This window comes from Typopeltis vanoorti, chromosome 21, assembly GCF_054136105.1.
Source record: "Typopeltis vanoorti isolate ZY-2024b chromosome 21, IOZ_Tvanoo_1.0, whole genome shotgun sequence".
Classification (NCBI taxonomy): Eukaryota; Metazoa; Arthropoda; class Arachnida; order Uropygi; family Thelyphonidae; genus Typopeltis; species Typopeltis vanoorti.
Genome location: NC_143569.1, coordinates 23,633,043 through 23,658,934, shown reverse-complemented (window position 1 = coordinate 23,658,934; position 25,892 = coordinate 23,633,043). Strand labels below are relative to the sequence as shown.

Sequence of the window (25,892 nt, the reverse complement as noted above, 5' to 3'; positions counted from 1 at the left end):
CACTCCGTAAAGCGTACATTTCACAGCTAGTACACTGACTCATTTCTTTTATACTACTGTTCTTTGATAACGATGGCGAACCATCATTACTGGCCGTCATTTTCCTTCGTACAGGTGCCATAATTATTGCAACGTGTTTTATCAAATAATAAGTTATACACACCAAAAACACACAAACAGACGCACTAAAATACGCAAGGCAAAGAAAACTACGCAATATTAACTAATTTTATCAACGATAACTGAAAATAATACTTATCTTATCAGGAGCTTGCACGAACACTACACACTACGATATAACCTCGAACTCAACAGCCATGTATCTCAAATTTATCCAATTCGGGCATAACGTTGTTAGAAAATATGATCAAATTGCTAATACACGACCTTCCTTTAGTAAACCTATGCTGTTCCTTGCAGAGTATAGCATGTTTGTCTACCCATTTCTGTATGCAAGTACTTACCAACTTCTGTAAAATTTTCACTACCACACTGTCCCTATTGACAAATTCTTATCCAGGTTATGTAACAGCTTTTCAACCTCGTTTTCATGAACCTCTACCTCTTCATCCAATGTATCAATAGCACTGTACCTGGTTGATATATCTTAGCAAAGTGAGCACTGATTAATTGAACAATCTTATAGCTTCTGATGCTCAAGTACCATCTGCATTCAATGAAGTTATTCTTCCACATTTATTCTTTCTTTTACTTGTGGCATAAAGATAAAATTCTTTTGGATTGCCTTTAGCTTGCATGGCCAATTTTTTTTTCATACTCCGATTTAGCTTTCCTCACAATACCGGTTACTCTTCTGACTGGAGCTTCATATATTTCATAATTCCTCTCACTCTTACTCTCACGATATTCATTCCACATCATCTTCTTCTTGTGAATTTCTTGCTTAATAAGGTTGCACATCCATTTCATTCCCAACCTATTTATACTTCGAAAACTAGGAATACATTTAGATAATGCTTCATTTAAGTACTTTTTCAAAGATTCCCATGCATCACTGACATTTTTCCCATTCAGTAACTGATACATATGACCAAAGATAGTATTCTCCAAAGTTGATCATAATTTCCAGCTTTGTAGTTCAGCATGTAACCTGTTTTAATTGGAGTATCAATACAATTAGTCGAGCATGGAGAGATCACATTGAATGAGTGTTATCAATGGAACTAGCTGTAGATCCAGGAATGAGCTGTTGTATTTATATACAAATGCTAAAAGTCTAAGAAACAAGGCAGATGAAATGGTTGTACTAATCGAGTCTGTTCACCCAAAAATTGTTGGAATAAGTGAGACATAGATGAGCACGGCATCCTGACAGGAATAGAATTGGAAGGATATGATGTGTTTCGTGAGGATAGAAGGGGTAAAAAGGGAGGGGGGGGAGTGCCATTGATGATAGAGAAAGAGTTATGTCCATACAATGCAGAGATGCAAGAGAGAAATAGTAGCAGTGGTTTTGAGGCAGTATGGTGTGAGATAGAGGTGAATAGAATCAAATACTTGGTGGGATGTTGTTATAGACCTTGTAATGTGGATGGTGGTGACTATGAAATGAATAATCAAATTTACCAAGCAAATAAGAAAAGAGTGATCATTATCAGCGATTTTAATTATGGCAATATAGACTGGAATGATGAGATAGCAACTGGAAGCAAAGAAAATGAATTTCTTGAGTTTTTGAGGGCTAACTATCTCAGACAGCATGTAACAGAGGACACGAGGATTGAGGGTCTTGGATTTGGTCATCTCATCAGAGGATGTAATTATAAATGAAGTATCAAATCACCCACCAATTGGTGAGAGTGACCATGAGGTGATTACCTGGGTGGTTGCCAGCAGTGTGAGGACCTCTGTAAGAAAAGGATAAATGTGGAATTATAAGATGGGTGATTATAAAGAGCTCAGGAGACAGCTTGCAGGTGTAGCATGGAATGAGGAGTTAGCTGGAAAAGAAATCAATGTAGCTTGGGGGATTTTCAAAAACTATTTAGTAGATGCAATGTCTAAATGTATTTCAAGAGTGAGAAGGTTAAATAAAGTAGGTGTGAAATGGATGAATAAAGAGATTAAGCATATGATACAGAGAAAAAGAGCATTACGGAAGCAGCATAAGAGAAATGGAAATAACCAATTTCATGAGGACTACAAAGACCGGGCAAGGCGGGTGACTTGGTTGGTGAGATAGCTAAAGAGAGGTATGAACAGCAGTTAGCTAATGAAGCCAAAAATAATCCTAAGGAGTTCTTTCGATATGCAGCCAGCAAAAGAAAAAAAGAATGATTATGGAAGGATGACATTGATTGGAGAAAATGGAATAAAAACAGCTATTCCAGAAGGTGTAGTGGAGATACTTAATGAGCAATTCATAAAGGTCTTTCAATCGTGTGAATGTGACTTCATAGAGAGATTGAGAGAAGTTGATGATTGGGAAGAGAGACTCACTGTAAGTGAGAAAGAGGTGTATAGGGAGTTGAGCAAACTAGAAGTAAATAAAACTGTGGGACTTGATAATATATCACCATGTATTATGAAGGAATGTGCCAGGGAGTTGACGGCGGCCTTGACATATTTTTTTAATACGAGTCTTGCACTTGGTTAAGTTCCTAAGGAGTGGAAGGAGGGCAAGATTGTGCCACTTCACAAAGTAAGTGATAGAATTCAAGCATCAAACTATAGGCCTATCTGTGTGTCAGGTGTGTTGTAGTTAAGTTGTTTTGAGAAGCTCATGAGAACTAGGATCCAGAATTGGGTTGACAACAATGGTATTATCTTTCATGGACAGCATGGATTTGCTAAACGGAGGTCATGTTTTAGTAATCTATTTACTTATTACAATAAGTTGATTGCTTCCATGGACAGAGGAGAACGATACACAGTAATATACTTAGATTTTGCAAAGGGTTTTGATAGATTACCACATGATAAGTTGATAGTCAAACTGGAGTGGATGAGGTTGAATATTAGATTGGTGCAGTGGATTGTGTAGTTATCTGATAGGTATCAATAAGTTCTGTATGGGGAAGCGATATCCAGGAAAAGAAAAGTTACTAGTGGTGTGCCTCAGAGGTCTGTTTTAGGGTCATTGCTGTTTAACTTGTATATTAATGATATTGGTGAAGATTTGGATGGAGATATTCAGTTGTTTGCAGATGATGCAAAGTTGGGATGAACCATGAAGAGTAGAGACGATGTTGTGGCCTTGCAAGAAGACTTGAATAAATTGAGTGATTGGGCACAGGAATGGGGATGCAAGTTCAATGTTGCAAAATGTAAGGTTTTAAAATTTGGAAAACAAAGATGGGATGCAGAATTTATGCTTGGTGAGGATATATTGTCAGGGGTGAAGGAAATAAGAGTTCTGGGGGTGATAGTGTATAAGGACCTGAAATTTGTGAGACACATAGCCAAAATTGTGAAGACGACACAAAGGCTTCTGGGAACGATGCAGAGGACACTGACTTGTAGAAGTAGGGAGATTCTTGTTCGATGGTATAAGGCTTTGATTAGGCCACACATGGACTATTGTGCACAGATTTGGTCACCTGGTTTTCAGAAGGATGTTGGAAAGGGTCCAAAGGCGACTGACTAAGGTAGTTTCTGACCTCTGGAATGTCGAGTATGAGGAAAGATTGAGAAGATGCAACTTGCAGAGTCTGGTGGACAGGAAGAAGAGGGGGGAGATATGATAGAGACCTACAAGTTAGTAAGGGGTTGTTATAGGATCAATGCTGGAGAGGTTCTACAGAAAATAGTGGGAGATCAGGGGAAGAACCAGAGGTCATCCCTTGAAACTGTATAAAGAGGGTGTGAGTAGGGGAGTGAGAGGCAGGTTTTTTTCATTCAGAGTTTTGAATGATTTTAATGCCTTGCCTGAGAGTGTGGTGTCTGCAGAGAATTTGAGCGTGTTTAATGCATGGTATGACGAGCTGTGTGTTTGATAAAATGACCTCCTAGATGAGTCTTTGACTCCATGAGGTCTTGGGTAATAACAATAATAACTTTAACCAATTGGTGGTAAAATAGCCATATTCTTGACAGAAATCCCTTCTGATGCTATGAGCAAATCCAACACTCTTTGACCTCGAGTTCCTTCTTTCACATGCTGCTTGAGAAAGTTGTCTCGCAACAATTCAATAAATTCCTCTTCTTTCTTCTCATGAGATTTCTCTTCTGCCCCAATTAATGTTTGGAAAATTTGTCACCCATAATGATCATTCATTTGGTACCCATAAGGCTAAATTGGCGATGCATTTCTTCGTTCCCTGCAGCTTTGCTGCAAGGTCTGTAGCAACACCCCACCACATATTTCATTCTGTTAACCTCCTCTTCCCACCAGATAGACTCAAACTAACTGCTACATGGGACACTGTTACTTCATTGTTTCCTTGTGTTTCTACCCTAACTGGATTTAAGTCATCTGATATCATTAGTAGCACTCCTCCTCTTCTCCTATCATTCCTAAAAATGGTATACCCATTACACTCGATCCCACTAACCACATCTGATTCTGATAGCCAGGTTTCAATAATGCCAACAATCTTAGGCTACATCATATTCAATAAAGTAATGAACTCAACTGCTTTGTTTCTAATGCTTCTGGCACGTGTATATAGACATAATAAATTGCCACGTAACCTATTCTTATAATTAGATATGCAATATATTTGGTCTTGTTCTAGAATTTTCTCTTTTCCCTCCCCAGACATACTTCAAAGGTCCGAACCTAAAGCATATTTTCCCACCCCTTCACCACATACATAACCTTGTTTGAAGAGATATCTTTATTACATTTGCATACCATTGTTGAACTTTCACACAGATTTTTCCCATTCCTCCTTTGATTATCTAGTTTCCCTGACTCTCTGCATTAGGTCTCAATACCAAGAAATAATTTCTCCACGCTTCTGATGCCAAGTGAATTCAAGTGATCTGTCCTTCTTATATAAGTATCTTCTGCCATCAAACATACTCCACACATCTAAACACTCGCATCCATATCTTCTACACAGCCTGCACGTGAAATCATTTGCTATCATCCTCCTCTTCCTCCTCCTTAACTCAGTACTGTCCTATCTGGGTAGTAATCCTACAATTTTTACTCTCTCACATTTCTTTCTTGTTTCTTCCAACAGATCTTTCATATCTTCTCTCATACTATATTTGTGACTACTTAAATTATTTGCTCCTACTAGAACTATCATCTCTTTTACTTTTCTTTTTTGGTTTTCAACCAAATGCATCATCATGATGCATGATATTGGTCCAGTTGAAACCATACACTGGGTAATGGAAGAACGTGTGCAACACGACCCAGTAAGTAAGTGTTTAGAAGAAAATATCAACCAATTTGAACATGTAATTTATATAATAAATTGTCTGTGGGACCTGACTTTTGGTACACTCTGTATTCCATAATAGCATAAATATTTACAGCTTACCACATTCTTCTTCATCTTCTCCTCCCAAGCAGTCAGGAATACCATTGCAGCGCCAGGTGTGGGGTATACACCATCCTTCAGGACAAAAGTAACCATCATAACTACAGTTTGATTCTGAAAAGCAATTAAATATATATGTTACACATAAAATAGAAATAAGCAATGTTCTAGAGATGTGAATGAATTAGTAAAAAAAGTTTCATACTATTAGTTTCAATATTCAGAGCTATTAGATTGAAGAAATTTGGTGCATATGGATGAGATATCTTCAATCAGAATGGAATCAGTCATATCTGAAAAGTGCACACAAGTATAGCAAAGGTAAGTGGTAGGTCATGGACTAGTGAGGTAGTGCATGAGAGTAAAAAGATGGATACCACTTACAGAATTTCACATAGAACTGGTATGTTTGTATATTAATACAAGGCGTATCAGAAATAAGGATGCTGAATTTATGGTATCGATTGAATCAGTGTGACCAAAGCTACTCGGCATGTGGAACTTGGTTAAATTAGAAAGACATATCTGTAATTACACGTGTAAAAAATCTCACATAATTGTAATTTACTTATTATGCTAATTTTTTTTTACAGTATTATATATACTGAGAGAAAATTTCATAAATAATGTTTAAGTTTTGTTATATATAAGATAATCTAATATATATATAGTTTGGATTTATTTGGCCATAATATAAAAAATGAAAACCGATGGTTGGTTGCCATCATGCATGATATTAAACTGCATTACTTCCTTTCTGATCTTGACAATTTTTTACTATATCACAAATTTATATATAGCAATATTTCAGGATCTTAGCCCTTCACTGTTAGTTTAAAAATGCAAACGTTTTAAGAATGTTCATTTTTGTGATAGTAACAATTCTTAATTTGTTACTATCACAAAAATGAATGTTCATTTTTGTGATAGTAACATATATATAATGAAATGTAAGAAGCATGTCATATATGATGTGGAGATGAAATCAAAATTAATGTTTATTTTGAGGTATTCCAAATAGATCCTCCCCCACATGGAATTATACACTGTACCAAGAATGGAATTATAAATACTACTGGAATTATAAATTCTCAACTTTCCTACTATTCAAAAGTTTTTCGACAGACGGTATTCAACATTTCAGTACCTGCAATCTATTAATTTATTTTATGGATTAAGGAAAATAAAACAAGAATACTATTGTGTCAGCTGAAGTAAGTTACTCTAAAATGACTAGTTCCTTGCATTTTAATCATGCCAGCCATTAATTTCTTTTCCTTCAGGACTCTGGCATCAGTCAGCAGTCGTTTTAAAACAGCAGTGAACAGCTCAAATTAGAATTTGCAAGTTGCCTTCCTATTATATTATTATTATTATTCTAAGACCCATGGAGTCAAAGACACATCTAGGAGGTCCTTTTGTCATACACACAGCTCATCATACTGCACCTTAAACAAGCTGCAAGGCATTCCAATCATTGACAGCTCTGCTTGCAAAAAACCTACTTCTCACTCCCCTGCTCACACCCTCCTTATACAGCTTCCAAGGGATGGCCTCTGGTTATCCAGAGGTCATCTCCCACCTTTTTTTTGTAAAATCTCTTCAGAATTGATCCTATAACAACTCTCTTCCTCCTATCCACTAGACTCTGTAAATTGCATCTTCTCAATCTTTCTTCATATTCAACATTCCAGTGATCAGAAGCTACCTTAGTCAGTCACCTCTGGACCTTTTCTAACATCTCTTCATCCTTTCGAAAACCAGATGACCAAATCTGTGCACAGTAGTCCATGCGTAGTCTAATCAGAGCCTATACAATGGAACAAGAATCTCTTTACTTCTACAAGTCAGTGTCTTCTGCATCATTCCAAGAATGTGTTGTGTTATCCTCACAATTTTGGCAATGTGTCCCCTAAATTTCAGATCTTTATCCACTATCATCCCAGGATCCTCCACCCCCAACAATGTATTCCCACCAAGCATAAATTATACATCCCATCTTTGTTTCCCAAATTTTAGAACTTTACATTTTGCAACATTGAACTGGCATTCTCATTCCCATTCACTCAATCTATTCAAGTCTTCTTGTAAGGCCACACACATCTTTTGCTATACAAAAAAACAAAACAAGAAAAACAGTTATATTTATGCCATAAAAATTGTCATAATTATTATCCTCATTATCCCAGGGGGTCAACAACTTATTGTGGGAGGTCCATCTATCATCATATCATGCCTTATATACATTCATATTCTCTGCATGACATCACACTCTTAGTCAATGGATTGCAATCATTCACCGATATCCTGTTTTCTCCTTTGGCTCATGCCATCTTTATAAAGCTTCCAGGGTAACATCTTTCCCTCCTCTCATCTCCTACTATTCTTCAACATTAATCTAATAAGAACCCCTTAACAACTCATATGTCTCTATGATATCACGTCTCCTAACCAGTAGCCTCTAGAAACCACCTTAATCAGCTCTGGATCCTTTCCCATACTTCATCATTTTGAAAACCAGGTGATCAATACGTGCACAGTCGTCTATTTAAGGAAATGGTTCCATTGTATAAAGCCTTAATTAGACTATATGTAGTCTAATTAAGGCCTTATACAATGGAACCATTTCCTTACTTTACTAGTCACTTTACAATTTCCTTACTGTTACAAGTCAGTGTCCTCTGCATCATTGCCAGAATACATTGTGTTGAACTCACAATTTTAGCAATGTGTCCACTAAATTTTAGATCACTATTCACCATCACACCCAGATCTCTTATTCTCTCCACCTCCTCCAACATAACCCTACTAAGTGTATACTCTACATCCTATTTTTATTTTCCGCATGTTTGAAATCTATCAAAAGCCTTAGTAAAATCTAAGTATACCACTATACAATATATGCACGAAAACACAAGGCAAAGTATTATTTATTAAATATACTGCCATATATTTCAGTCTGAAATTCACAGACCATTGTCAGTGGCTTAGAAAACAGTTGTTATAATGTAGAATGCAAACAATTGATTTATTCGAAATAGAATGAGCCATGTGATGTTAAATCCCCAATAGCACTATGCTTTAACTGAAGAAATGGTTAAACATAACAGTGTAAAAATAAATTGCACACACATATGTGTCTATATATATATCAGTGGCATATGGTGAGTATTTCTAATAGGTGTGTTGCGGTGAGGCATCATTATTAAAATATCATTAGATTTTAATAAAAATGTTACTTTATTAGGAAAAACCATTCAGTTTATACCTAGTTCAGTCCTTCATTAATGAGATTTATATAAAACTGATGTATAAACAGTTCAATCCTTCGTTTCTGAGATGTAAACACTATATAAATTCTGAAGAGTGGAATGTAATTTACCATCTTTAACAATTTTCAGTTATTGAGAAGGATAAAAATAAATTTTGTTTTAAAAGAATACACAGTTATTCAAACAGAAATCTACCAAGAATAACCAACCACTATGCACACCTTGAATGCAGGTAATCTACTCGGTAGAACTAAGCTGACTGTGCTGTTGAGAACCGCATGCCTTTAATTCCAGCACAAATGTCAGAAAGTGTGAAGGTACTTGAGTGTGTGTGCTGTATACTTACTCCTCACCTTTAGCCATAAAACATTCTCAAGATACCTCGTCATAGACTCCTCGTAAAAAATCACAGTCCTCTCTCTCTCTCTTCACATACGACTAGTCAAAGCAAACTTCAATTGCAACGATTGCCTTATCTGATTTACAGTCACTTTGAATTGTTTGATAATTGTAACAGTTTATGACTATTTCTTTCAAATTAAAATATTCTCAGAAATTATTTCTTTGTGAATTTTAAGGGTGTGCAGTGCGCACCTGGAATATTATCATCATCATCATCACCCATTGTCGATCCACTGCTGGATGAAGGCCTTTCCAAGATTACTCCAAAACTCTCTGTCCATGGCTCTTCTTTCCCATGTCACTCCTGCAAATCTGATATCATCATCAATCCACCACGATTTAGGTCAGTTCTGTGGTTGTTTTTCCTCGTGGAATCCAATCCAGTACTTATTTTGTCCATCGTTGGTCTTGTCTTCAAGCAATATGCTCCAGCACATTGCCACTTCAGATGTTTCACTCTTCCTATGATGTCAGAGACTTTGGTTTGATTTCTTATCCATGTATTCCTTTTGTGATCCAATCTTATGATACCAAGCATACTTCTTTCCATACTAAACTGTGTTGTTCTTAATTTTTGAATTTCCTTTGCATTCAGTGTCCATGTTTCACAGCCATATATCAGTATAAGAAGAATACATTGTAGAAAGTTTTTTACTTTGGGTATAATATATGTTAACGATACCAAGCTATTTTAAACCTGGTTTTACTCCATTTCCCAAGTAAGCAAACAGACAAATAAGTCAAGTTTGCACCTGCACATAGTGCAAGTCTAGGCAGCTCGTGGTAAAGGTGGAATAAGCTCTGATCACTATTTTTGATATTCACCCTTAATGCAAAACCCATCTCCTTGAGGAGATGTATGATGCTATGCATTAAAGGCAAGGGGGCCACTACCCAGACCCGTTTTGACCTTTATCGAGGTCTCATCAGTGGGAGCCAAGCTTAGAAATACCAAGGTTAAGTAATACAGAGCTCATAAGTATTTTACCAAAACAAGTTACCAAAAGGTGCTTTCACCTTATTAAATAAAAATCTCAGGATGAGAGAAATATGTAGAAAGTTTTTTACCTTGGGTATAATATATGTTAAAGATACCAAGCTATTTTAAACCTGGTTTTACTCCATTTCCCAAGCAAGCAAACAAACAAATAAGTCAAGTTTGCACCTGCACATAGTGTAAGTCTAACTAGCATCATACATCTCCTCAAGGAGATGGGTTTTGCATTAAGGGTAAATATCAAGAATAGTGATCACAGCTTATTCCACCTTTACCACAAGTTGCCTAGACTTGCACTACCTTGTGGGTCAGTTAGACTTACACTATGTGCAGGAGCAAACTTGACTTATTTGTCTATTTGCTTACTTGGGAAATGGAGTAAAACCAGGTTTAAAATAGCTTGGTATCTTTAAGAATACACTAGTTAAAAGCTTTTCTCTTCAGGTATAATGGTAGTTGGCTTTTGAATATTGAATGCAATTTTCCATATGCTTTCCACGCAAGCATTGTTGTCCTAAGTTTATGTAATGCTCTACTTGTTTAATTTCCTTATTATTGATTTTTATTATTTCTGGTTGGACATAGCTATTGAACATAACTTGGGTCTTCTTTAGGCCTGCTGTTTTGCTAGCAATTTGGAGCTCATGAATACGAGTCTATAATTCATGTGCAGTTGAAGTAAAGATAACTATGTCATCTGCAATGCATAAATGGCTTAAATATCTTCCATTTATCTTCAGACATTTCCTTTCCCAATCAGGAAGTTTGAATATTTCTTCTAGGCACGCTGTGAATAATTTTGGAGATATTGTGTCACCCTGTCTTATACCTCTCTGTATTCTCACAAGATGTTTCCATTGAAATGAATTGCTGCTGTGGCATTGGTGTATGCTGATTTGATGGTTCTGATGCATGGCTCCTCCACTTGTTGGTGTTGGATCCTATTTCTTCTCAATCTATACTTTGGATCCGATATTTAGTTATTACGATGTTCTTAACTAGTTAATAGGTTGCAAGTTAATTTCTAATTCAAATATAGAGAAAATTTATATTTAAAGACTGCGCCACTCTATATCTGAATTAGTTCAAGAATTGAAGATAAACCAACTCTTAACCACCTTTCCCTTATATGTTGTTATTATATATACTGGCAGAGTATATTTAACTTACTTAATTCACCCGCTTTGGTTCGAATATTTTATGAATGGTGCAGTAAAAGAGATTCAGGCAAAATACAACCTTTGATTAACAAAAACAAACATTTAATTTTAGAATCACAAATTTTACACTTAAGATCAAATCACTAAATAAGTTATTATAAACACTTTAGCCTTTCTGATAATACTGTCATACAAACTCAGACAATGGTAAATTTGTTATCTCTAATACAGTCTTCTCACAGTTCCTTAAGTTCCAAATACAATAAAATCACAGTAACACCTCTTTACAAGCAAACATTTTTAAATTTACACTTCAGATAATCTTCGCAATAGTTACTGTAAACATAAGGAATTTCTAGGATGAAACACACTCACATCTCTGCATAGGAATATTAATGGTTGGAATGTTCTTACCGATAATCTTCTTTCTTCATCAACTTACACACAAACACTTTTTATAACTGTAAATACTTTATACAATAAACGGCACTCATTGAAATAAATCTTCTAAGCAATAACTGAATTAATGAACAGTTACAATGCACTTAATCAAATGTTCTTGCATGAAGTACTACTAATCACTTATGAATTAAGGTAACACACATTAATTCCTTGACTTGAAGTTTTATATGCACAGTTGTTCATTCCTGCGGCATTCAATTAATTCTTTAGGCACTATAATTCTAAACACAGCTATCGTTAAACTTCAACTTTACAGCCTCTACTATTCTCTAGTTACTCCGTGCTATGCTTAAAGATTCCATGTGTCCTTGAAAGGTCGGCCCTGAAATTAAATCTCAACTCAAGTATCGCTAGTCTATTTAATAGTCTCTCAGATGTTTTCCGTAGCTACAATTGTTATTCTACAACTTATTAGCTAACTGCTTCTCTACTAGTAGACTTAAATTAGCTGCTTGAGTGACTTGCCGACTCGCTATTATCACACTCTGATTCCCGAATGCCCAATGCTCCGATTCCAACCCAATGTCAATCCTCTCTCTGTTTCCTCTCTAATCTATCTCATCTATATTTTTCAGCGTTCTTCCTTTTTATATCCATTCTTCCTGCCTAAATTGTTCTCGTGAACTCTTTAACTAAACTTTCAGCTTTTCTCCCTCACGTACTGTTCCAAACTCGTGCTCACTCACTTACATATGTCTGCATGACAACAAAACAAAACATAATAAAATTGAGCTATTGCATAACGTTAAACTTCTACCAACAGGAATAAATAGAGAATATTTACATTTCAATTAATGAGCAGTTAAATTATCAAATACAAATTCTTATAATATTAACACAGTAATAAATAAAATAGCTTAATAATATTTAATACAGTCTTTTCATTACTAATACATATATCTTTAATTAAATAATTAAATATTAGACAAAATTAAGGTAGTTATATGAATATTAAATTATAAATCAAGTTATTTACATTAAATAATATTTACAAGTCTAGCCTTTGTGATGGAAGATCATGTTGGATTCTGAAGCAAATAATAATTACTTAAATCTCTATATATTCAGAATCCAACATTGGTTTCATAATGCTTTAAGTATTGCACAAGTTTTAAGTGAATCAAAGGTTTTCTCATAGTCAATAAAACCAAGACATAGAGGTAATTGATATTCATTACAGTGTTCAATAATCTGCTGTACAACTTGAATATGGTCCATTGTACTAAAGCCCCTTTGAAAGCCTGCCTGTTCTTTTGGTTGTGCTAGATCTAGAGTCATACAAAGCCTATGAGCTAAGACTGATAGGTTGGTAGTTCATCAAGTCTTCTATCTCACCTTTTTTATGTATCAGAATTAGGGTGGCCTTCTTCCATGTTGTTGGCACATCATTTTTCTTCAGGCATAAAGTAAATAGTTTTGCTAAGAGTATGTAGGTTATTTCTCCACCTGTTTAAGCCAGCTATAACTCCATCCTCACCTGCAGCTTTCCCATTTTGGAAGCACTTTGGATGCTCCACGTAACTTCTTCTGGTAGAATCTGTGTACTTCAGCTGTTTCGTAGTTGTTTTTTTCTTCATTTAATTCATCATCCTGATATAATACTGAGTAATATTCTTCAATCCTTTTTGCTATAGCCTTTCTATCTCTGGTGATGGTCCGTCTTGTAGTTTGACTGCAACCATCTGTATGTCATTGTTCATCAATTGCTGTTTGGATTTTTTGAGACTACAGTTGTTTTCAATTGTTTGTTGTTTGAATCTAGAATTGAATTTTCTTATTTCTTCTGTGATACATTTTCTGATCATTTTGCACAATTCAGTGTATTCAATTTTATTCTGTAGGTTAATTGATTGTTTCATATCTCTTTGTTTCTTCAGAGATTTTCTCTTGTTTCGGTTCTGTGGTACCAGCTATTTCAAGTGAGCATTGTAAAAGGTTTTGGATAATGATTTCATTACTTTCTGATAGATCAGCATTGTCATCTATAATAAGATGTTTAAATCTATTGTTTAGTTCATGTTGGAATATATCCAGACATGTGGTCTATTCTGCTCTAAGGAGTTGAAACATGGACATTGAAGGCGACAACCATCACGAAAATCGAAGACTTTGAGATGTGGCTATATAGAAGAATGCTAAAGATATCATGGACAGAAAAAATTACCAATGAAGATGTCTTAAAATCCATTGGCAAAGCTAAACATCTTGTACAAATAATCAAGAAACGAAAAACATCATATCTTGGCCACATCATGAGAAATAGCAAATACCAACTTCTACAAACTATTTTGATAGAAAGAATTGGTGGCAAAGGAACTAGAGGAAGAAAAAGAATATCATGGTTTAACAACATCATGATGTGGACAGGAAAGAGCAGTGCACAACTGCTCAGATTAGCACAAGAGCGCAGTTTGTTCGCCAAGATGGTCGCTGACCTTCGATAGAAGATAGCACAATAAGAAGAAGAAGAAGGAATATATCTTTTTTAATGTTGAATTTGTGTACATCTATGTTGTGCTTTGATCTCCAAAACATTTTTCTTCTTTCGTTTTGGCAGTTTATCCCCCCCCCCCCCGAGTTCTGGGCTGGTAAGCCAGTAAGACAAAAAATGTGACATAAAAACGTTTCAAATTTTGGCTTATCTTTTTATATATATATATAGAATAGATATATATATATAACTTATATTATCATACTCAACAGATCATCAGATAGATGTAGTATATAGTTGGTTTCTTAAGACCTTATGTCTTTATAAAATACCATTCCTGGTTCAATAGTAATTGAAAAAACTTTAATGATGTGTTATTCTAATCAAACTTTCCCATATTTTTGATAAGAATAAGCAGTCATTCTGATTCAAGTTAGGGTATGGCTAACTTGAATCAGAATGTATGGCTAACTTGTATGGCTACAAACATCAAATGTTTGCATTCTACCTTGTAACAACTGTTTTTTTAAGCCACTGACGATGGTCTGTTAATTTCAGACTGAAATATATGGCAGTATATTTAATAAATAATACTTTTACCTTTTAGTAGTGCTTTCATGTATATATTGTATAGAACTATGACACAAGTTTCTCTAAACATAAGTATACTACTGTGCATTCATCTCAAATATCCAATTTACCTGTCACCTTATCGTAATAAGTAAGCGGAACCTTCCTTTAGCAAATCCATACTGTTGATCAAAGAGATGGCCACTGTTGTTAACTCAATTCAGGATCCTAGTTCTCACTAACCTCTCTAACACTTTAACCATCGACACCTGACACACAGATTGGCCTATAATTTGAAAGCTTGACTTCAGTGATCTCCCTTATGAAGGAGTACAATCTATTCTTTGAAACTTGACTTAGTGTAAGACTCTTATTAAATAAGTATGCCATGGCAGATGTCAACTCTGTGGCACAGTCCCTCAAAACATCTAGTCATATATCAACTTTCACAGCCTTATTAACATCAAGTTTACTCAGTTCCCCATATACCTCTTGTTCACTCACAGTCTTTCCTCCTTTTCTTCCATTGCAGTTAAACTTTGCATGATGTCACATTCACAAGGATGAAATACCTTGTGTCATCAACTAGTGTCATCCTTCCATAATCATTTTCTTTTTTTTTCACTAGCTAATTGCTGCTGCTCATGCTGCACTTTTGCTACTCTAACCAACCAAATAAATAAGATTAATGGAAGTTCCTATCTTCTAAATATGTAACTAATGTTGAAGTCTCAAAAGGTTCTGTCCTCTCACCCATCCTCATTCTTCGATATATATCAATGACCTGCTTCAATCAACCATCAATCTGACATACAGTTGCACCGATAACAGTACACCACATTCCTCCTCCTCATTTGACAAACTTTACACATAACAAACCTTCTCACATATCTGGGGATCTGGAGTGGTGACTCCAGAGATATCCATATAATAATAATAATAATAATAACATCTGGAGTCACCACTCCAGATCCCCAGATATGTGAGAAGGTTTGTTATGTGTAAAGTTTGTCAAATGAGGAGGAGGAATGTAGTGTACTGTTATCGGTGCAACTGTATGTCAGATTGATGGTTGATTGAAGCAGGTCATTGATATATATCGAAGAATGAGGATGGGTGAGAGGACAGAACCTTTTGAGACTTCAACATTAGTTACATATTTAGAAGATAGGAACTTCCATTAATCTTATTTATTTGGTTGGAAGTCAGAAGACTCATCGTGTGAGACCCAAACTATCAAAACAATATCTATCATACCTCTTCTTGAACTCATTTACAGATGAAACACTCACAACTGAGTCAGGCAGTGCATTTCATTCATTCACTACTCTCCAAGCAAAAAATCTAGTTCTCCCAGCCTTGTTAACCACACCTTTCCTAAATTTCCAGGGATGACCTCTTGTTCTTCCATCACTATCACAAAGCTGAAATATTTCCCTTGCATCAATCTTATAAAAACCTTTACATAATTTAAATGTTTCTATCATATCTCCTCTTCTCAGTCTATCAACCAATCTCTGTAATCCACACGCTCTCAATCTATCAATGTAGGGAGCATTTTTTAAGCCACTCACCAACTTAGTCACTCTCCTTTGAGCCCTCTCCACCAATTCCTCATCTTCAAGGAATCCAGGTGACCAAACTTGAGCACAGTAATCCAAATGTGGAAGTATCAATGCCTCATAAAGAGGAATAATAACCTCTTTATCTCTGGATGTGTGAGAAGTGCCCTCTAAAAATTCTCGGCACAATACAAAAGAGAGCAATCAGACTGATAAATGACTCATCTCCACACAAACTCACTCCAAACACTCTGGCCCAGGCATTTAGTAACTTCTATAAATATTTCTATGGTAAATGTCATCAAAACTGGCATCAATAATTCTCCCCCCCTTCTCTCTCTCTATTAAATCCATTGAAACACATAATTGCCACTCAACACTCCTTCACAGCCCAATTTCATGCTCATAGAACAAGTTTCTCTTCCTTCATTCCTACTGCTGCAGTACTCTGGAAGAGCTTCCCCTTCTATGTGTTTCCCAAGGAATATAATGAGCAGGCCTTCAAATGTAACATGAACAAGTTCCCCCCCTTTCTCAACCTCTTCCCATACATGTACTGATGTACTATAGTTGATCAACTAACCTCTTGTGTATGAACCCAACATAAAATAAAGGAGATAAAACTTATGTACAACATATATAATAGCTTTCATCTTTCATATAACTTTCACTAGCAATATTCATTTGCTAAGAATAAAATAAATCTATTAAAAGATGTGAGTGGAAAGTAAACATTTCTTTTTTTTTTTCTTTTTAATATGGCTTCTGCCTATGAAAGGTAATAAATGTATAGTGAATTAGTACTGTCGGGATAAGGTTATTTTAGTATTATTTATTTATTTTTTTACATGCACCCTCTGTCCAAAATGAAACCGAACTTTTGATAGAAAATAAAACACAGGCCAATTATAATTATTCAAATCATTTATTTCAATCAATATACTCTCCTTCAGCTTTGATACAACATTTGGCACGGTCAATTAATTTGTTAAATGAGTTTTTTATATAGGTTATCGGTTTTTGGGATACCGTTGAGAGTAGTATTTACTGCCGCTTGAACGTTTTCAATGTCATATCGCTTTCCTTTCATCGGCAAATGAAGTCAGGGTAAGAGAAAGAAGTCACAGGGTGCTAAATCAGGGGAATACGGAGAGTGATCCAACACACAAACTTGGTTTTTCTCACAAACTGTCTCACAATGTTTGAACGATGAGATGGTGCATTATCGTGACCAGCTGCCTGCATCATGATATTCTTGCCAGACGCGACAAATTCTCGCTATCAATCGCTTCAAAACTTGATCAATTGGCCAGGTAGAATGAATTCTTTGTGGATAATGCCCTTGGAGGAATCTTAGAAACAAATCAGCATTGTCTTTACTACAAGCAACTTTTTTTTGGATGCCCCTCTTCTGGTGGTCTCCATTCGGCACTCTGGTGCTTTGTTTTGGGCTCATTCTCAAAAACACCATGTTTCATCACCAGAAATAATCGTTTCAAGAAAGTTTGAGTCCTTATGAGCGGTTTTAATGAGGTCCTTGCAGTGTTCAATTCGATACATTTTTTGGTTGTCGGTCAACTTGTGGGGAACAAATTGCGAATTCAATTTACGAAGGCCCAAACTCTCGGTCAAAATGTTGTGCACAGTTGATTTTGGAATCCCCAATTCATCTTCAATCAATCTCACGGATGAGTTCAGGTTTTCTTTGATAAAATCACGCACTTTTTGGATGTTAATTTCACTCAGCCAAGTTTGGTTAGTCCGGCTTTTCGTCACCCTCAAGCATCTCACGACCACTTTGAAATTGCTTAAACCACTCGTAAACTTGAGTATTGGATAAGTATTCATCACCATATGCTATTTGAACCATTTGATGTGTTTTGGTAAAACTTTTACCAAGTTTAACACAAAAGTCAATCGCAGTTCTCTGTTTGAAACTCATTTTACGACCGTTCGTCAAAACACACTGTCACTCTTGGCACTATAACTCCACTTCTAATGAAACAAATGTCATAAACAGTTGACAAATGACATAAACACTAATGACGGTTCCCACTTTCGACAACAAAAAGATAAGCATTTGTGGTGGTGATAGGTGGCACCACTAGTTTCTTCTATTTTCGAAAAGTTTGGTTTCTTTTTGGACAGACGGTGTAATCCAGAAACAGTGCTTCAGAGACCAAACAAGCAAGGTATGGTTTACCACTTAAAAACATTCACAAATATGCTCACATATATGCTCTAACATGCTGAGATGAACTCTCAGCATGTTAGTTAGAGAGAGAGTATACTATCCATTCACTGTGATGACTGAGACAGTAATTGTACAATATCAATCAACTAATTATGGTAATGAAATGTTTTGAATCTTGTGTGCTGATCCACAAAACTACAAAATCTGTTTCAAATCTCTCATCAACACGATGCTTCTTAAAAGAGATCAAACACGTGGCAACTGGTAGTTAAGACTATATGGAGATGTTGTAATGCCATTCAATCCAAAGTTCACCAGCATGTCTTAAAAAAAATATTTAGAATTAGGGCCAAAACAACTAAGCTATAAGGCAAGTGCTAATGATGTGTTCTCATTTTCGCTTGTTTTGGGATGAAAAACCAAAGTTTCCCAGAGGAAAAATCTTTCAACCTCCACATGACCAGTCAACATACCTTCAGCTGGAAAATCCTTGTGAAGATTCTTCATGTCCTGTTAATTTTGGTTTTTGAAACTTTGGTTTTTCATCCCAAAGCAAACAAAAATAGCCAAAATACATCATTAACAAGACCACAGTGGTCAGTTTAGGGACCATTGTTGTTCAGTTTCTATGTTAATGATATTGGGATGGGTTTAGCTGGTGATATGCAGCTGTTTGTAGACGATGCAAAATTGGGGAGAGCAATGCAGAGTCAAGCAGATGTTATGGCCTTGCAGGAGGACTTGAATAGATTGCATGAATAGACAGGTAAGTGGAAATGTTAGTTGAATGTTGCAGTGTAAGGTCTTGAAAAATTTGGTAAGCATTAATGGGATGAGGAGTATGCACTTGGTAGGAGACTTTAAAGTAGGTAGAGGAAATGAGAGATCTACGAGTGGTGGTGATTGACAAGGACCTGAAATTCAGGGGCCACATTGCACAAGTTGTGAAGATATAACATCGGATAAGGGCAATGATGCAGAGGACCCTGATATGCAAAAATAAAGAGGTTATGATGCCACTGTATAAGGCCTTGATCAGGTCTCATATGAATTATTATTGTGCACAGATAAGATCGCCAGGTTTCATGGTGATGAGGATATGTTGGAAAGGATCAAGAGAAGATTTACAAAGGTTGTCAGTGGTCTTAGGTGTACAAGGACAGATTGAGAGAATGTAAATTGCAAAGTTTAGTGAATAGGAGAGATATGACTGATACATATAAGCTAGTCAGGAGTTATTAAATGGATAAGAATCCTATATTGTTATATAGCCAGTAAGTGAAACTCAAGATCGATAACTACGATCTATGAGTTTCAATGCCAAAAAACTATCGGCGAAGGCAATTCGAAGCAAAGGTGGAGCAAGCTCCCTCACAATTCTTGATATTCTCTCATAATGTAAAACACAGCTCCTAGGAGATGTAATATTGTCATTACATTATGAGGGGAGGTCCCTACCCACACCGGTTTCAACCTTTTTTTGAGGTCTCATCAGTGAGTAGGTAGACCTGGAAAATATCAAAGCTTAGTGAAAAGAACTTGCATACCTTCACTATACGAAGTATAGTGAAGGTATGTAAGTTGACATTAGTCCAAGTTGACATATGAAGTTGACATGAAAGAGATTTTTGATAAAATCTCTTTCATGTCAACTGTGCAGCATTCGGAAGACTTTTTTTTTTGCCTATATTTTTATTTTTTTTAAGCCTCAGTTACTCTATGCCCTCTTATAAATGGTGCATGTTCATAATATGGGCAGCACTGACCACTGTCCCAATATTCATAAATTCTACATAAATACTCATGGATGGATGACATATTACTGCATATTCCTAAGGAATATGCATCACTGTTCACTATGCCCTTGACCTGGTTATTTAATGAAAGTCTTGCAGTGATTACGGCTCCTAAGGAGTGGAAAGAAGGCAAAATAGTACCACTTCACAAGCATCGTCCTAGTACAGAAGTTTTCAATTATAGACCAGTCAGTATAACTGCAGTTGTGGTCAGGGTGTTGGAGAAATTGGTTAAGAATAGAATACAGGATTGGGTTGATGGACATAGCATTCTTTGTAATAGTCAGCATGAATCTGTAACTGTAGGTCCTGTTTTAGTAATTTACGTCCATTTTATGATAGGGTTATTTACGCGTGTGTTAGATAAGGGAGAATCATATACAGTAATATTCTTGGGCTTTTCAAAAGCATTTGATAGATTACCACATGATAAATTGGCGTACAAGCTGCAGAGGATGAGAATAGATAGTATATTGGTTAGATGGATCAAAGATTGGCTCTCTGAATGATACCAGCAGGTTGTGTATGATGGAGCAGTGTCTCAAAAAAAATGAGGCTAACCAGTGGCATACTCCAGGGTTCTGTTCTTGGGCCCCTGTTGTTTAATGTGTTTGTAAACGATATATCATGTGCACTGAGTGGAGATCTTCAGTTATTTGCCGATGTTGCAAAGATAAAGTGCAACACCTTCCACTTATTAATATTAATAAGTGCAAGGTGTTGCATTTCGGAGTGCAGAAATATAAGGCTATAAGGCTGTGTACTATAATGCAAGTCATACAGTGTCATATTGTAAAAAGTGGATGAGATTTGAGATTTGGGAGTGATGGTTGACAGTAGACTGAAGTTTAGAGAACATTTTGCTAGTGTTGCAAAGGATTCACAGTGTAGTGCTGCTATGATAAGCAGTACTCTAGCATATAGGGATAAGGAAGTGGTTGTGCCACTGCATAAAGCACTGGTCATACTACAGTTGGACTATTGTGCTCAAATCTAGTTACCTGGTTTTCAGTGTGATGTGGAAACACTGGAGAGAGTCCAGAGATGAGTGACAAAGATAATATGAGGACTCTGGAATGCTAACTATGGAGAGAGATTGATTGTGTGGATTGTGGATTGCAGAGTTTAGTAGACAGGAGGAAAAGAGGAGATGTGATAGAGACATTTAAGTTAGCAAGAGGATTTTATCGGATTAATTCATATGAGATTATAAAAAGAGTAGAAGACGAGAGGGGAAAACAAACAATCAAAGAACAGAAATACAAGCTACATACAACAATCAGTTTACCAATTAAAAATGGTTGCTGCAAGCTAGAAATTAATTATTAATAAATAATATTAAAACTATTTTTGATGTTCATATAAAATGAGAATATGGAGAGACAAATGTTCCAATTTAGGTTAGACTGATGTAAAAGGGCTTCACAACTTTCTTTGAAAAGGCATTCATGTTAAAACTACTTCTATGGAGAAGACAAGTTTCATGCCACTGGAAACTGTGTTTATTGTCAATACTATGCTGTGCGAGACCAGATTTTTGAGGTTTCATGTATTCAATGTAATATTAATGTTCGCTAATTCTTTTTTCCACAGAATGGCCGAACTGCCCAAAGTATGTCAAATTATATTGACAAGGAAACTAGTAAAAATCAGCTAAAGATAAAGGTAGCAGTTTGTCTTTTGTAGATGGTAACAGATGTCTTCAGCAGACATGCTGATATACGTCTACTGAAGACAAGTTTTCTGTTTATGAAGACTGAATAATACTGCAAATTTCCTCACATGGATACATTTCGAAATGAGTTAGCATTTTGAGTTAAGCATCATGAAACAGGAAGACTTGCATCACATTATTTATTTATATTTTTTTTTTACAATCACATCCCTCTCATAATATTCTGGAGCACATCAGGATGAAACTACAATGTATTCATCACTGTTAATCTATATTAATTCAAGAATATTTTTTATATGATGGTTATTAATATGCTATTTGAGAAAAAAAGTAATTTTTGCCTTACCACATCCAGTTTCATCAGTATGATTAAAACAATCAATCTGGCCATTGCAATGAAGATCCAAAGGAATGCAATGACCATTACTACACTGGAATTCTTTGGAACTACAATTCCAAGTTTCTATAAAATAAAATAAAATAATATAATGATAAGAAGAAACTTCCTTTCTCACAATATATAGCACTACCTTCTTCTAAAGTAGTCAGGAATTATTCAAAATTTAATATCCTTATATTTTCTCAAATATTCATGGGTGACTAGTGAAAACAACTTTAAAGAAAATGTTAAGAAATAAAAATTCAGAAGAGTACAATCTACAGATCTTCAAATTCAATGTTAACAAGCTCTTCTGTCATTTGTAGTATAGCACGTAAACTTTTTAAACTGGAACAGCCATATACTTTGCTACTTCCCAGGTCAGTACAGGATAGTCACACAACTCCCAACTGGCAGCAAAACAGCCACAATCCCTTATGGTATTGTGATCAAATTTAACACATGGACCTCAAGTTCCTTCTTTCATATGCTACTTGAGAAAGTTGTCTTGCATCATTTTTGGAAATTATGGAGACAACTACCGTGTTTGAATAAAAACTTTAGTTTAATATAACTAAAATCTACATTCGACGTTTCGACCTTTATGTCAAGGTCATCTTCTGGAGCATACAACTATACACAGAAAACAAGCTACACTACAATCAAACTGGTTTGTTAAAGATACTGACCAACCGCTACAATAATTGTTGGCCTGACCTCTGGTGGGGAAAAAAAAAAAACATCAATGCTAGAGTCCAATTATTAGTGTTATCTGTTGGTTGTAGAAAAAATACATTAGGCGCAACAACAAGTATCTATCTATATACATATATTAACATCATGATTAAACCTGTACATTCCAGCCAATTGGTATGGAATGGTTTCTAATACTAGTTGAAGATTGGCTAGAGTCCTGACTTATTCTGGATGTTATATATTAGGTAGGCCGAATGTGTGCCATCCAGATCCTTGGAATTTTCATGCCATCTTTGTTGTTGTTATTTGGGTGATTTATCAGGATTTTGCAGGCTTCCTTAAATTTCCTTTCATACCAGGTTTTTGTGTGGTGTAAAGAGCGGGTACTTTTCCAGTTGATTTGGTGTAAGGTGTTGAGTGTGTGGTCTGAGAGGCCTGCTTCACCATAATGGTTATATTTAATGTGTCTAATGTGTTCTTTCTTGTGTATGGGGATTGTCCATCCTGTTTCACCAATGTATGGTAAGTTACAGGTGCAGCGGATGCAATAGACTCCCGGATGTGCTAATGGGAGGAGAGGATCCTTAGAGGAGTTGAATATGGTTTTAAGATTAGTGGGTGGTTTAAAGGTGGCATTGAGGTTATAATGTTGTAGGATTCTGTTGATTTTTTCTGATAACCTTTTAATGTATGGGATGGCTATGGTTTTACTGTAATCTAGATTCGTTTTTGTTGTTTGTTTTATCCAAGAACAGAACCCTGCGACACACCACTAGTCACAGGTCAACTTTTGTTTTATTCACCTCCTGAATAAACCACTCTCTGACTCTCCATCAACCACCCTCCTATCCATCTCCATATGCTGCAGTTTATCGATTAGAATTCCATGGTATCCTGTCAAAGGCCTTAGCAAGGTCCAGTAGAATCACTGTAATCCCATTACCCTTATCCAGTTCAGCCGTCACTGTGTTATAAAACGTGAGCAAGTTACTGAGGCATGATCTACCCTTCACAAAACCATGTTGACTCCACACAGTATCCCATTTTCATCTATCCAATCCTGTATTTTTCTCTTGACTAATTTCGCCAAGACTTTGACAATGATTCCTGATATGTTAATCGTTCGGTAATTTACAACAGCAGTCTTGGAACCTCCTTTATGCATCGGAACTATTTTCCCCCTCTTTCCACCCCCTCGGGACTAACCCAGACCCAAGACTCAAATTAAACGAAATGGTCAAGGGCACTGACAATTCTTTAGCCACTTCACGTACGACACGAGCTGGTATACCATCCATTCCCATAGATGTATTGACATTGAGGTTTTGTAATAGACTATTCACCTCCACTTCATTCACCACAATTCCCGTTTAATCTATTGGTGCATTCATTCCTACAATGTCACCACCTGGATGATATACTCTTGCAAAGTGTTCGCTCAGTAATTCAATTATATCAACTGATTCGGTTACCTCCCTACCATCGGCATGACATTCTTTAAAATCATTCTGCCATATACATTTTTTCTTTTACTTGCAACATATCGAAAAAACTGTTTGGGATTCTCTTTAGCCTGCATGGCTAATGTTCTTTCATAATCCGTTTTTGCTTTTCTTACTACACTCATTACTCTCCTGGCCTGTGCTTTATACTGTTCATGTGCCTGCCGGTCACCTTTCTCCTTAAATTCCCTCCATAGTTGTTTCTTTTTTTTTGTAGCTCAAGCTTAATGGTGTTATTCATCCATTTAACCCCTACTTGATTTATTATTTGGACTCTAGGTATACAGTCAGTCATTGCCTCATGCAAACACTTCTTAACCGCCTCCCGTGCACTATCAACATCCAGCCCTTGCAGTTTTACATGCCATGGCACTGAACCAATAAAACTCCTAAGCTTGTCATACTTATCAGCCCGATAATTCTACATATACCCTGTCTTAATTGTAAATTCCATACTTTTAGCCACTTACCAAGTCAAGACCCTATACACTCTCACCAAGTGGTGGCAATGTGGTCATATTCGTTACAGCCAAATTCTCAGATGTAATTACTAGGTCAAGCACTCTCTGACCCCTAGTATTTTCCATTACATGCTGTCACAGATAGTTATTCCTTAATAACCGCATAAAATCCAATTCCTTTCTCCCATGTGTTCTTTCCTCCTTCCAATCAATGTTACCATAGGTGAAATCTCCCATAATAATTACCCTCCTTCCACTCATTTCTTCTATTTGCTTATGCATACTATCTCCACCATCTATTCCATCACCTGGTCTATAGCAGCACCCAACTGTATATTTTGTTCTGGTAGCTTCAATCTCACACCAAATAGCTTCAAGTGTGCTCTCTTCTCTATCCTGCAGTTCCACTTCTCTTCTCCTTGGCTGTAGCTCATCAGCTATAACACTCCTCCCCCATTTTATTCTCCCTGTCACTCCTGAACACACCATACCCCTCACATTCAATCCCACTAGCTATATCATCTTCTATCAGTCATGTTTCACTAATGCCAATAACCTGTGGCCTGGAAGTGCCAACCAAGGCCAAAAATTCTTCCTTCTTGTTCCTAATACTTCTGGCATTAGTATACATGAATTGCAGAATCCCATTTGTCCCATCCTATTTTGATGCCTTATACTAACTATCCCATTCTGATTTGTTGTCTTTCGTACTCGTTCAAGCATAATTGCCATAATATGTGTATAAACACATATTATGGCAATATAGATTGGAATGAAGAGATACTTGAGAGACTACTATCTTTGGTAGTAAGTAAATAGAGGGAACATGAGGATCAGTAGTCTTAAATGTGATCATTTCATCATAGAATGTGATTGT

General features: G+C 36.1%; 1 protein-coding gene across 1 annotated transcript in view; it reads right to left on the bottom strand.

Annotated features, from left to right (window-relative positions):
* LOC150094672 (uncharacterized) overlaps nucleotides 1-25,892 on the bottom strand; it is a 212,368-nt gene that overhangs the window by 153,346 nt on the left and 33,130 nt on the right. The window contains exons 3-4 of the mRNA XM_090411413.1: nucleotides 22,324-22,440; nucleotides 5,457-5,570 (exon numbers count right to left, since the gene is read on the bottom strand). Of these exons, the coding sequence (XP_090267539.1) occupies nucleotides 5,457-5,570; nucleotides 22,324-22,440 (231 nt within the window). The remainder of the gene's footprint in view (nucleotides 1-5,456; nucleotides 5,571-22,323; nucleotides 22,441-25,892) is intronic.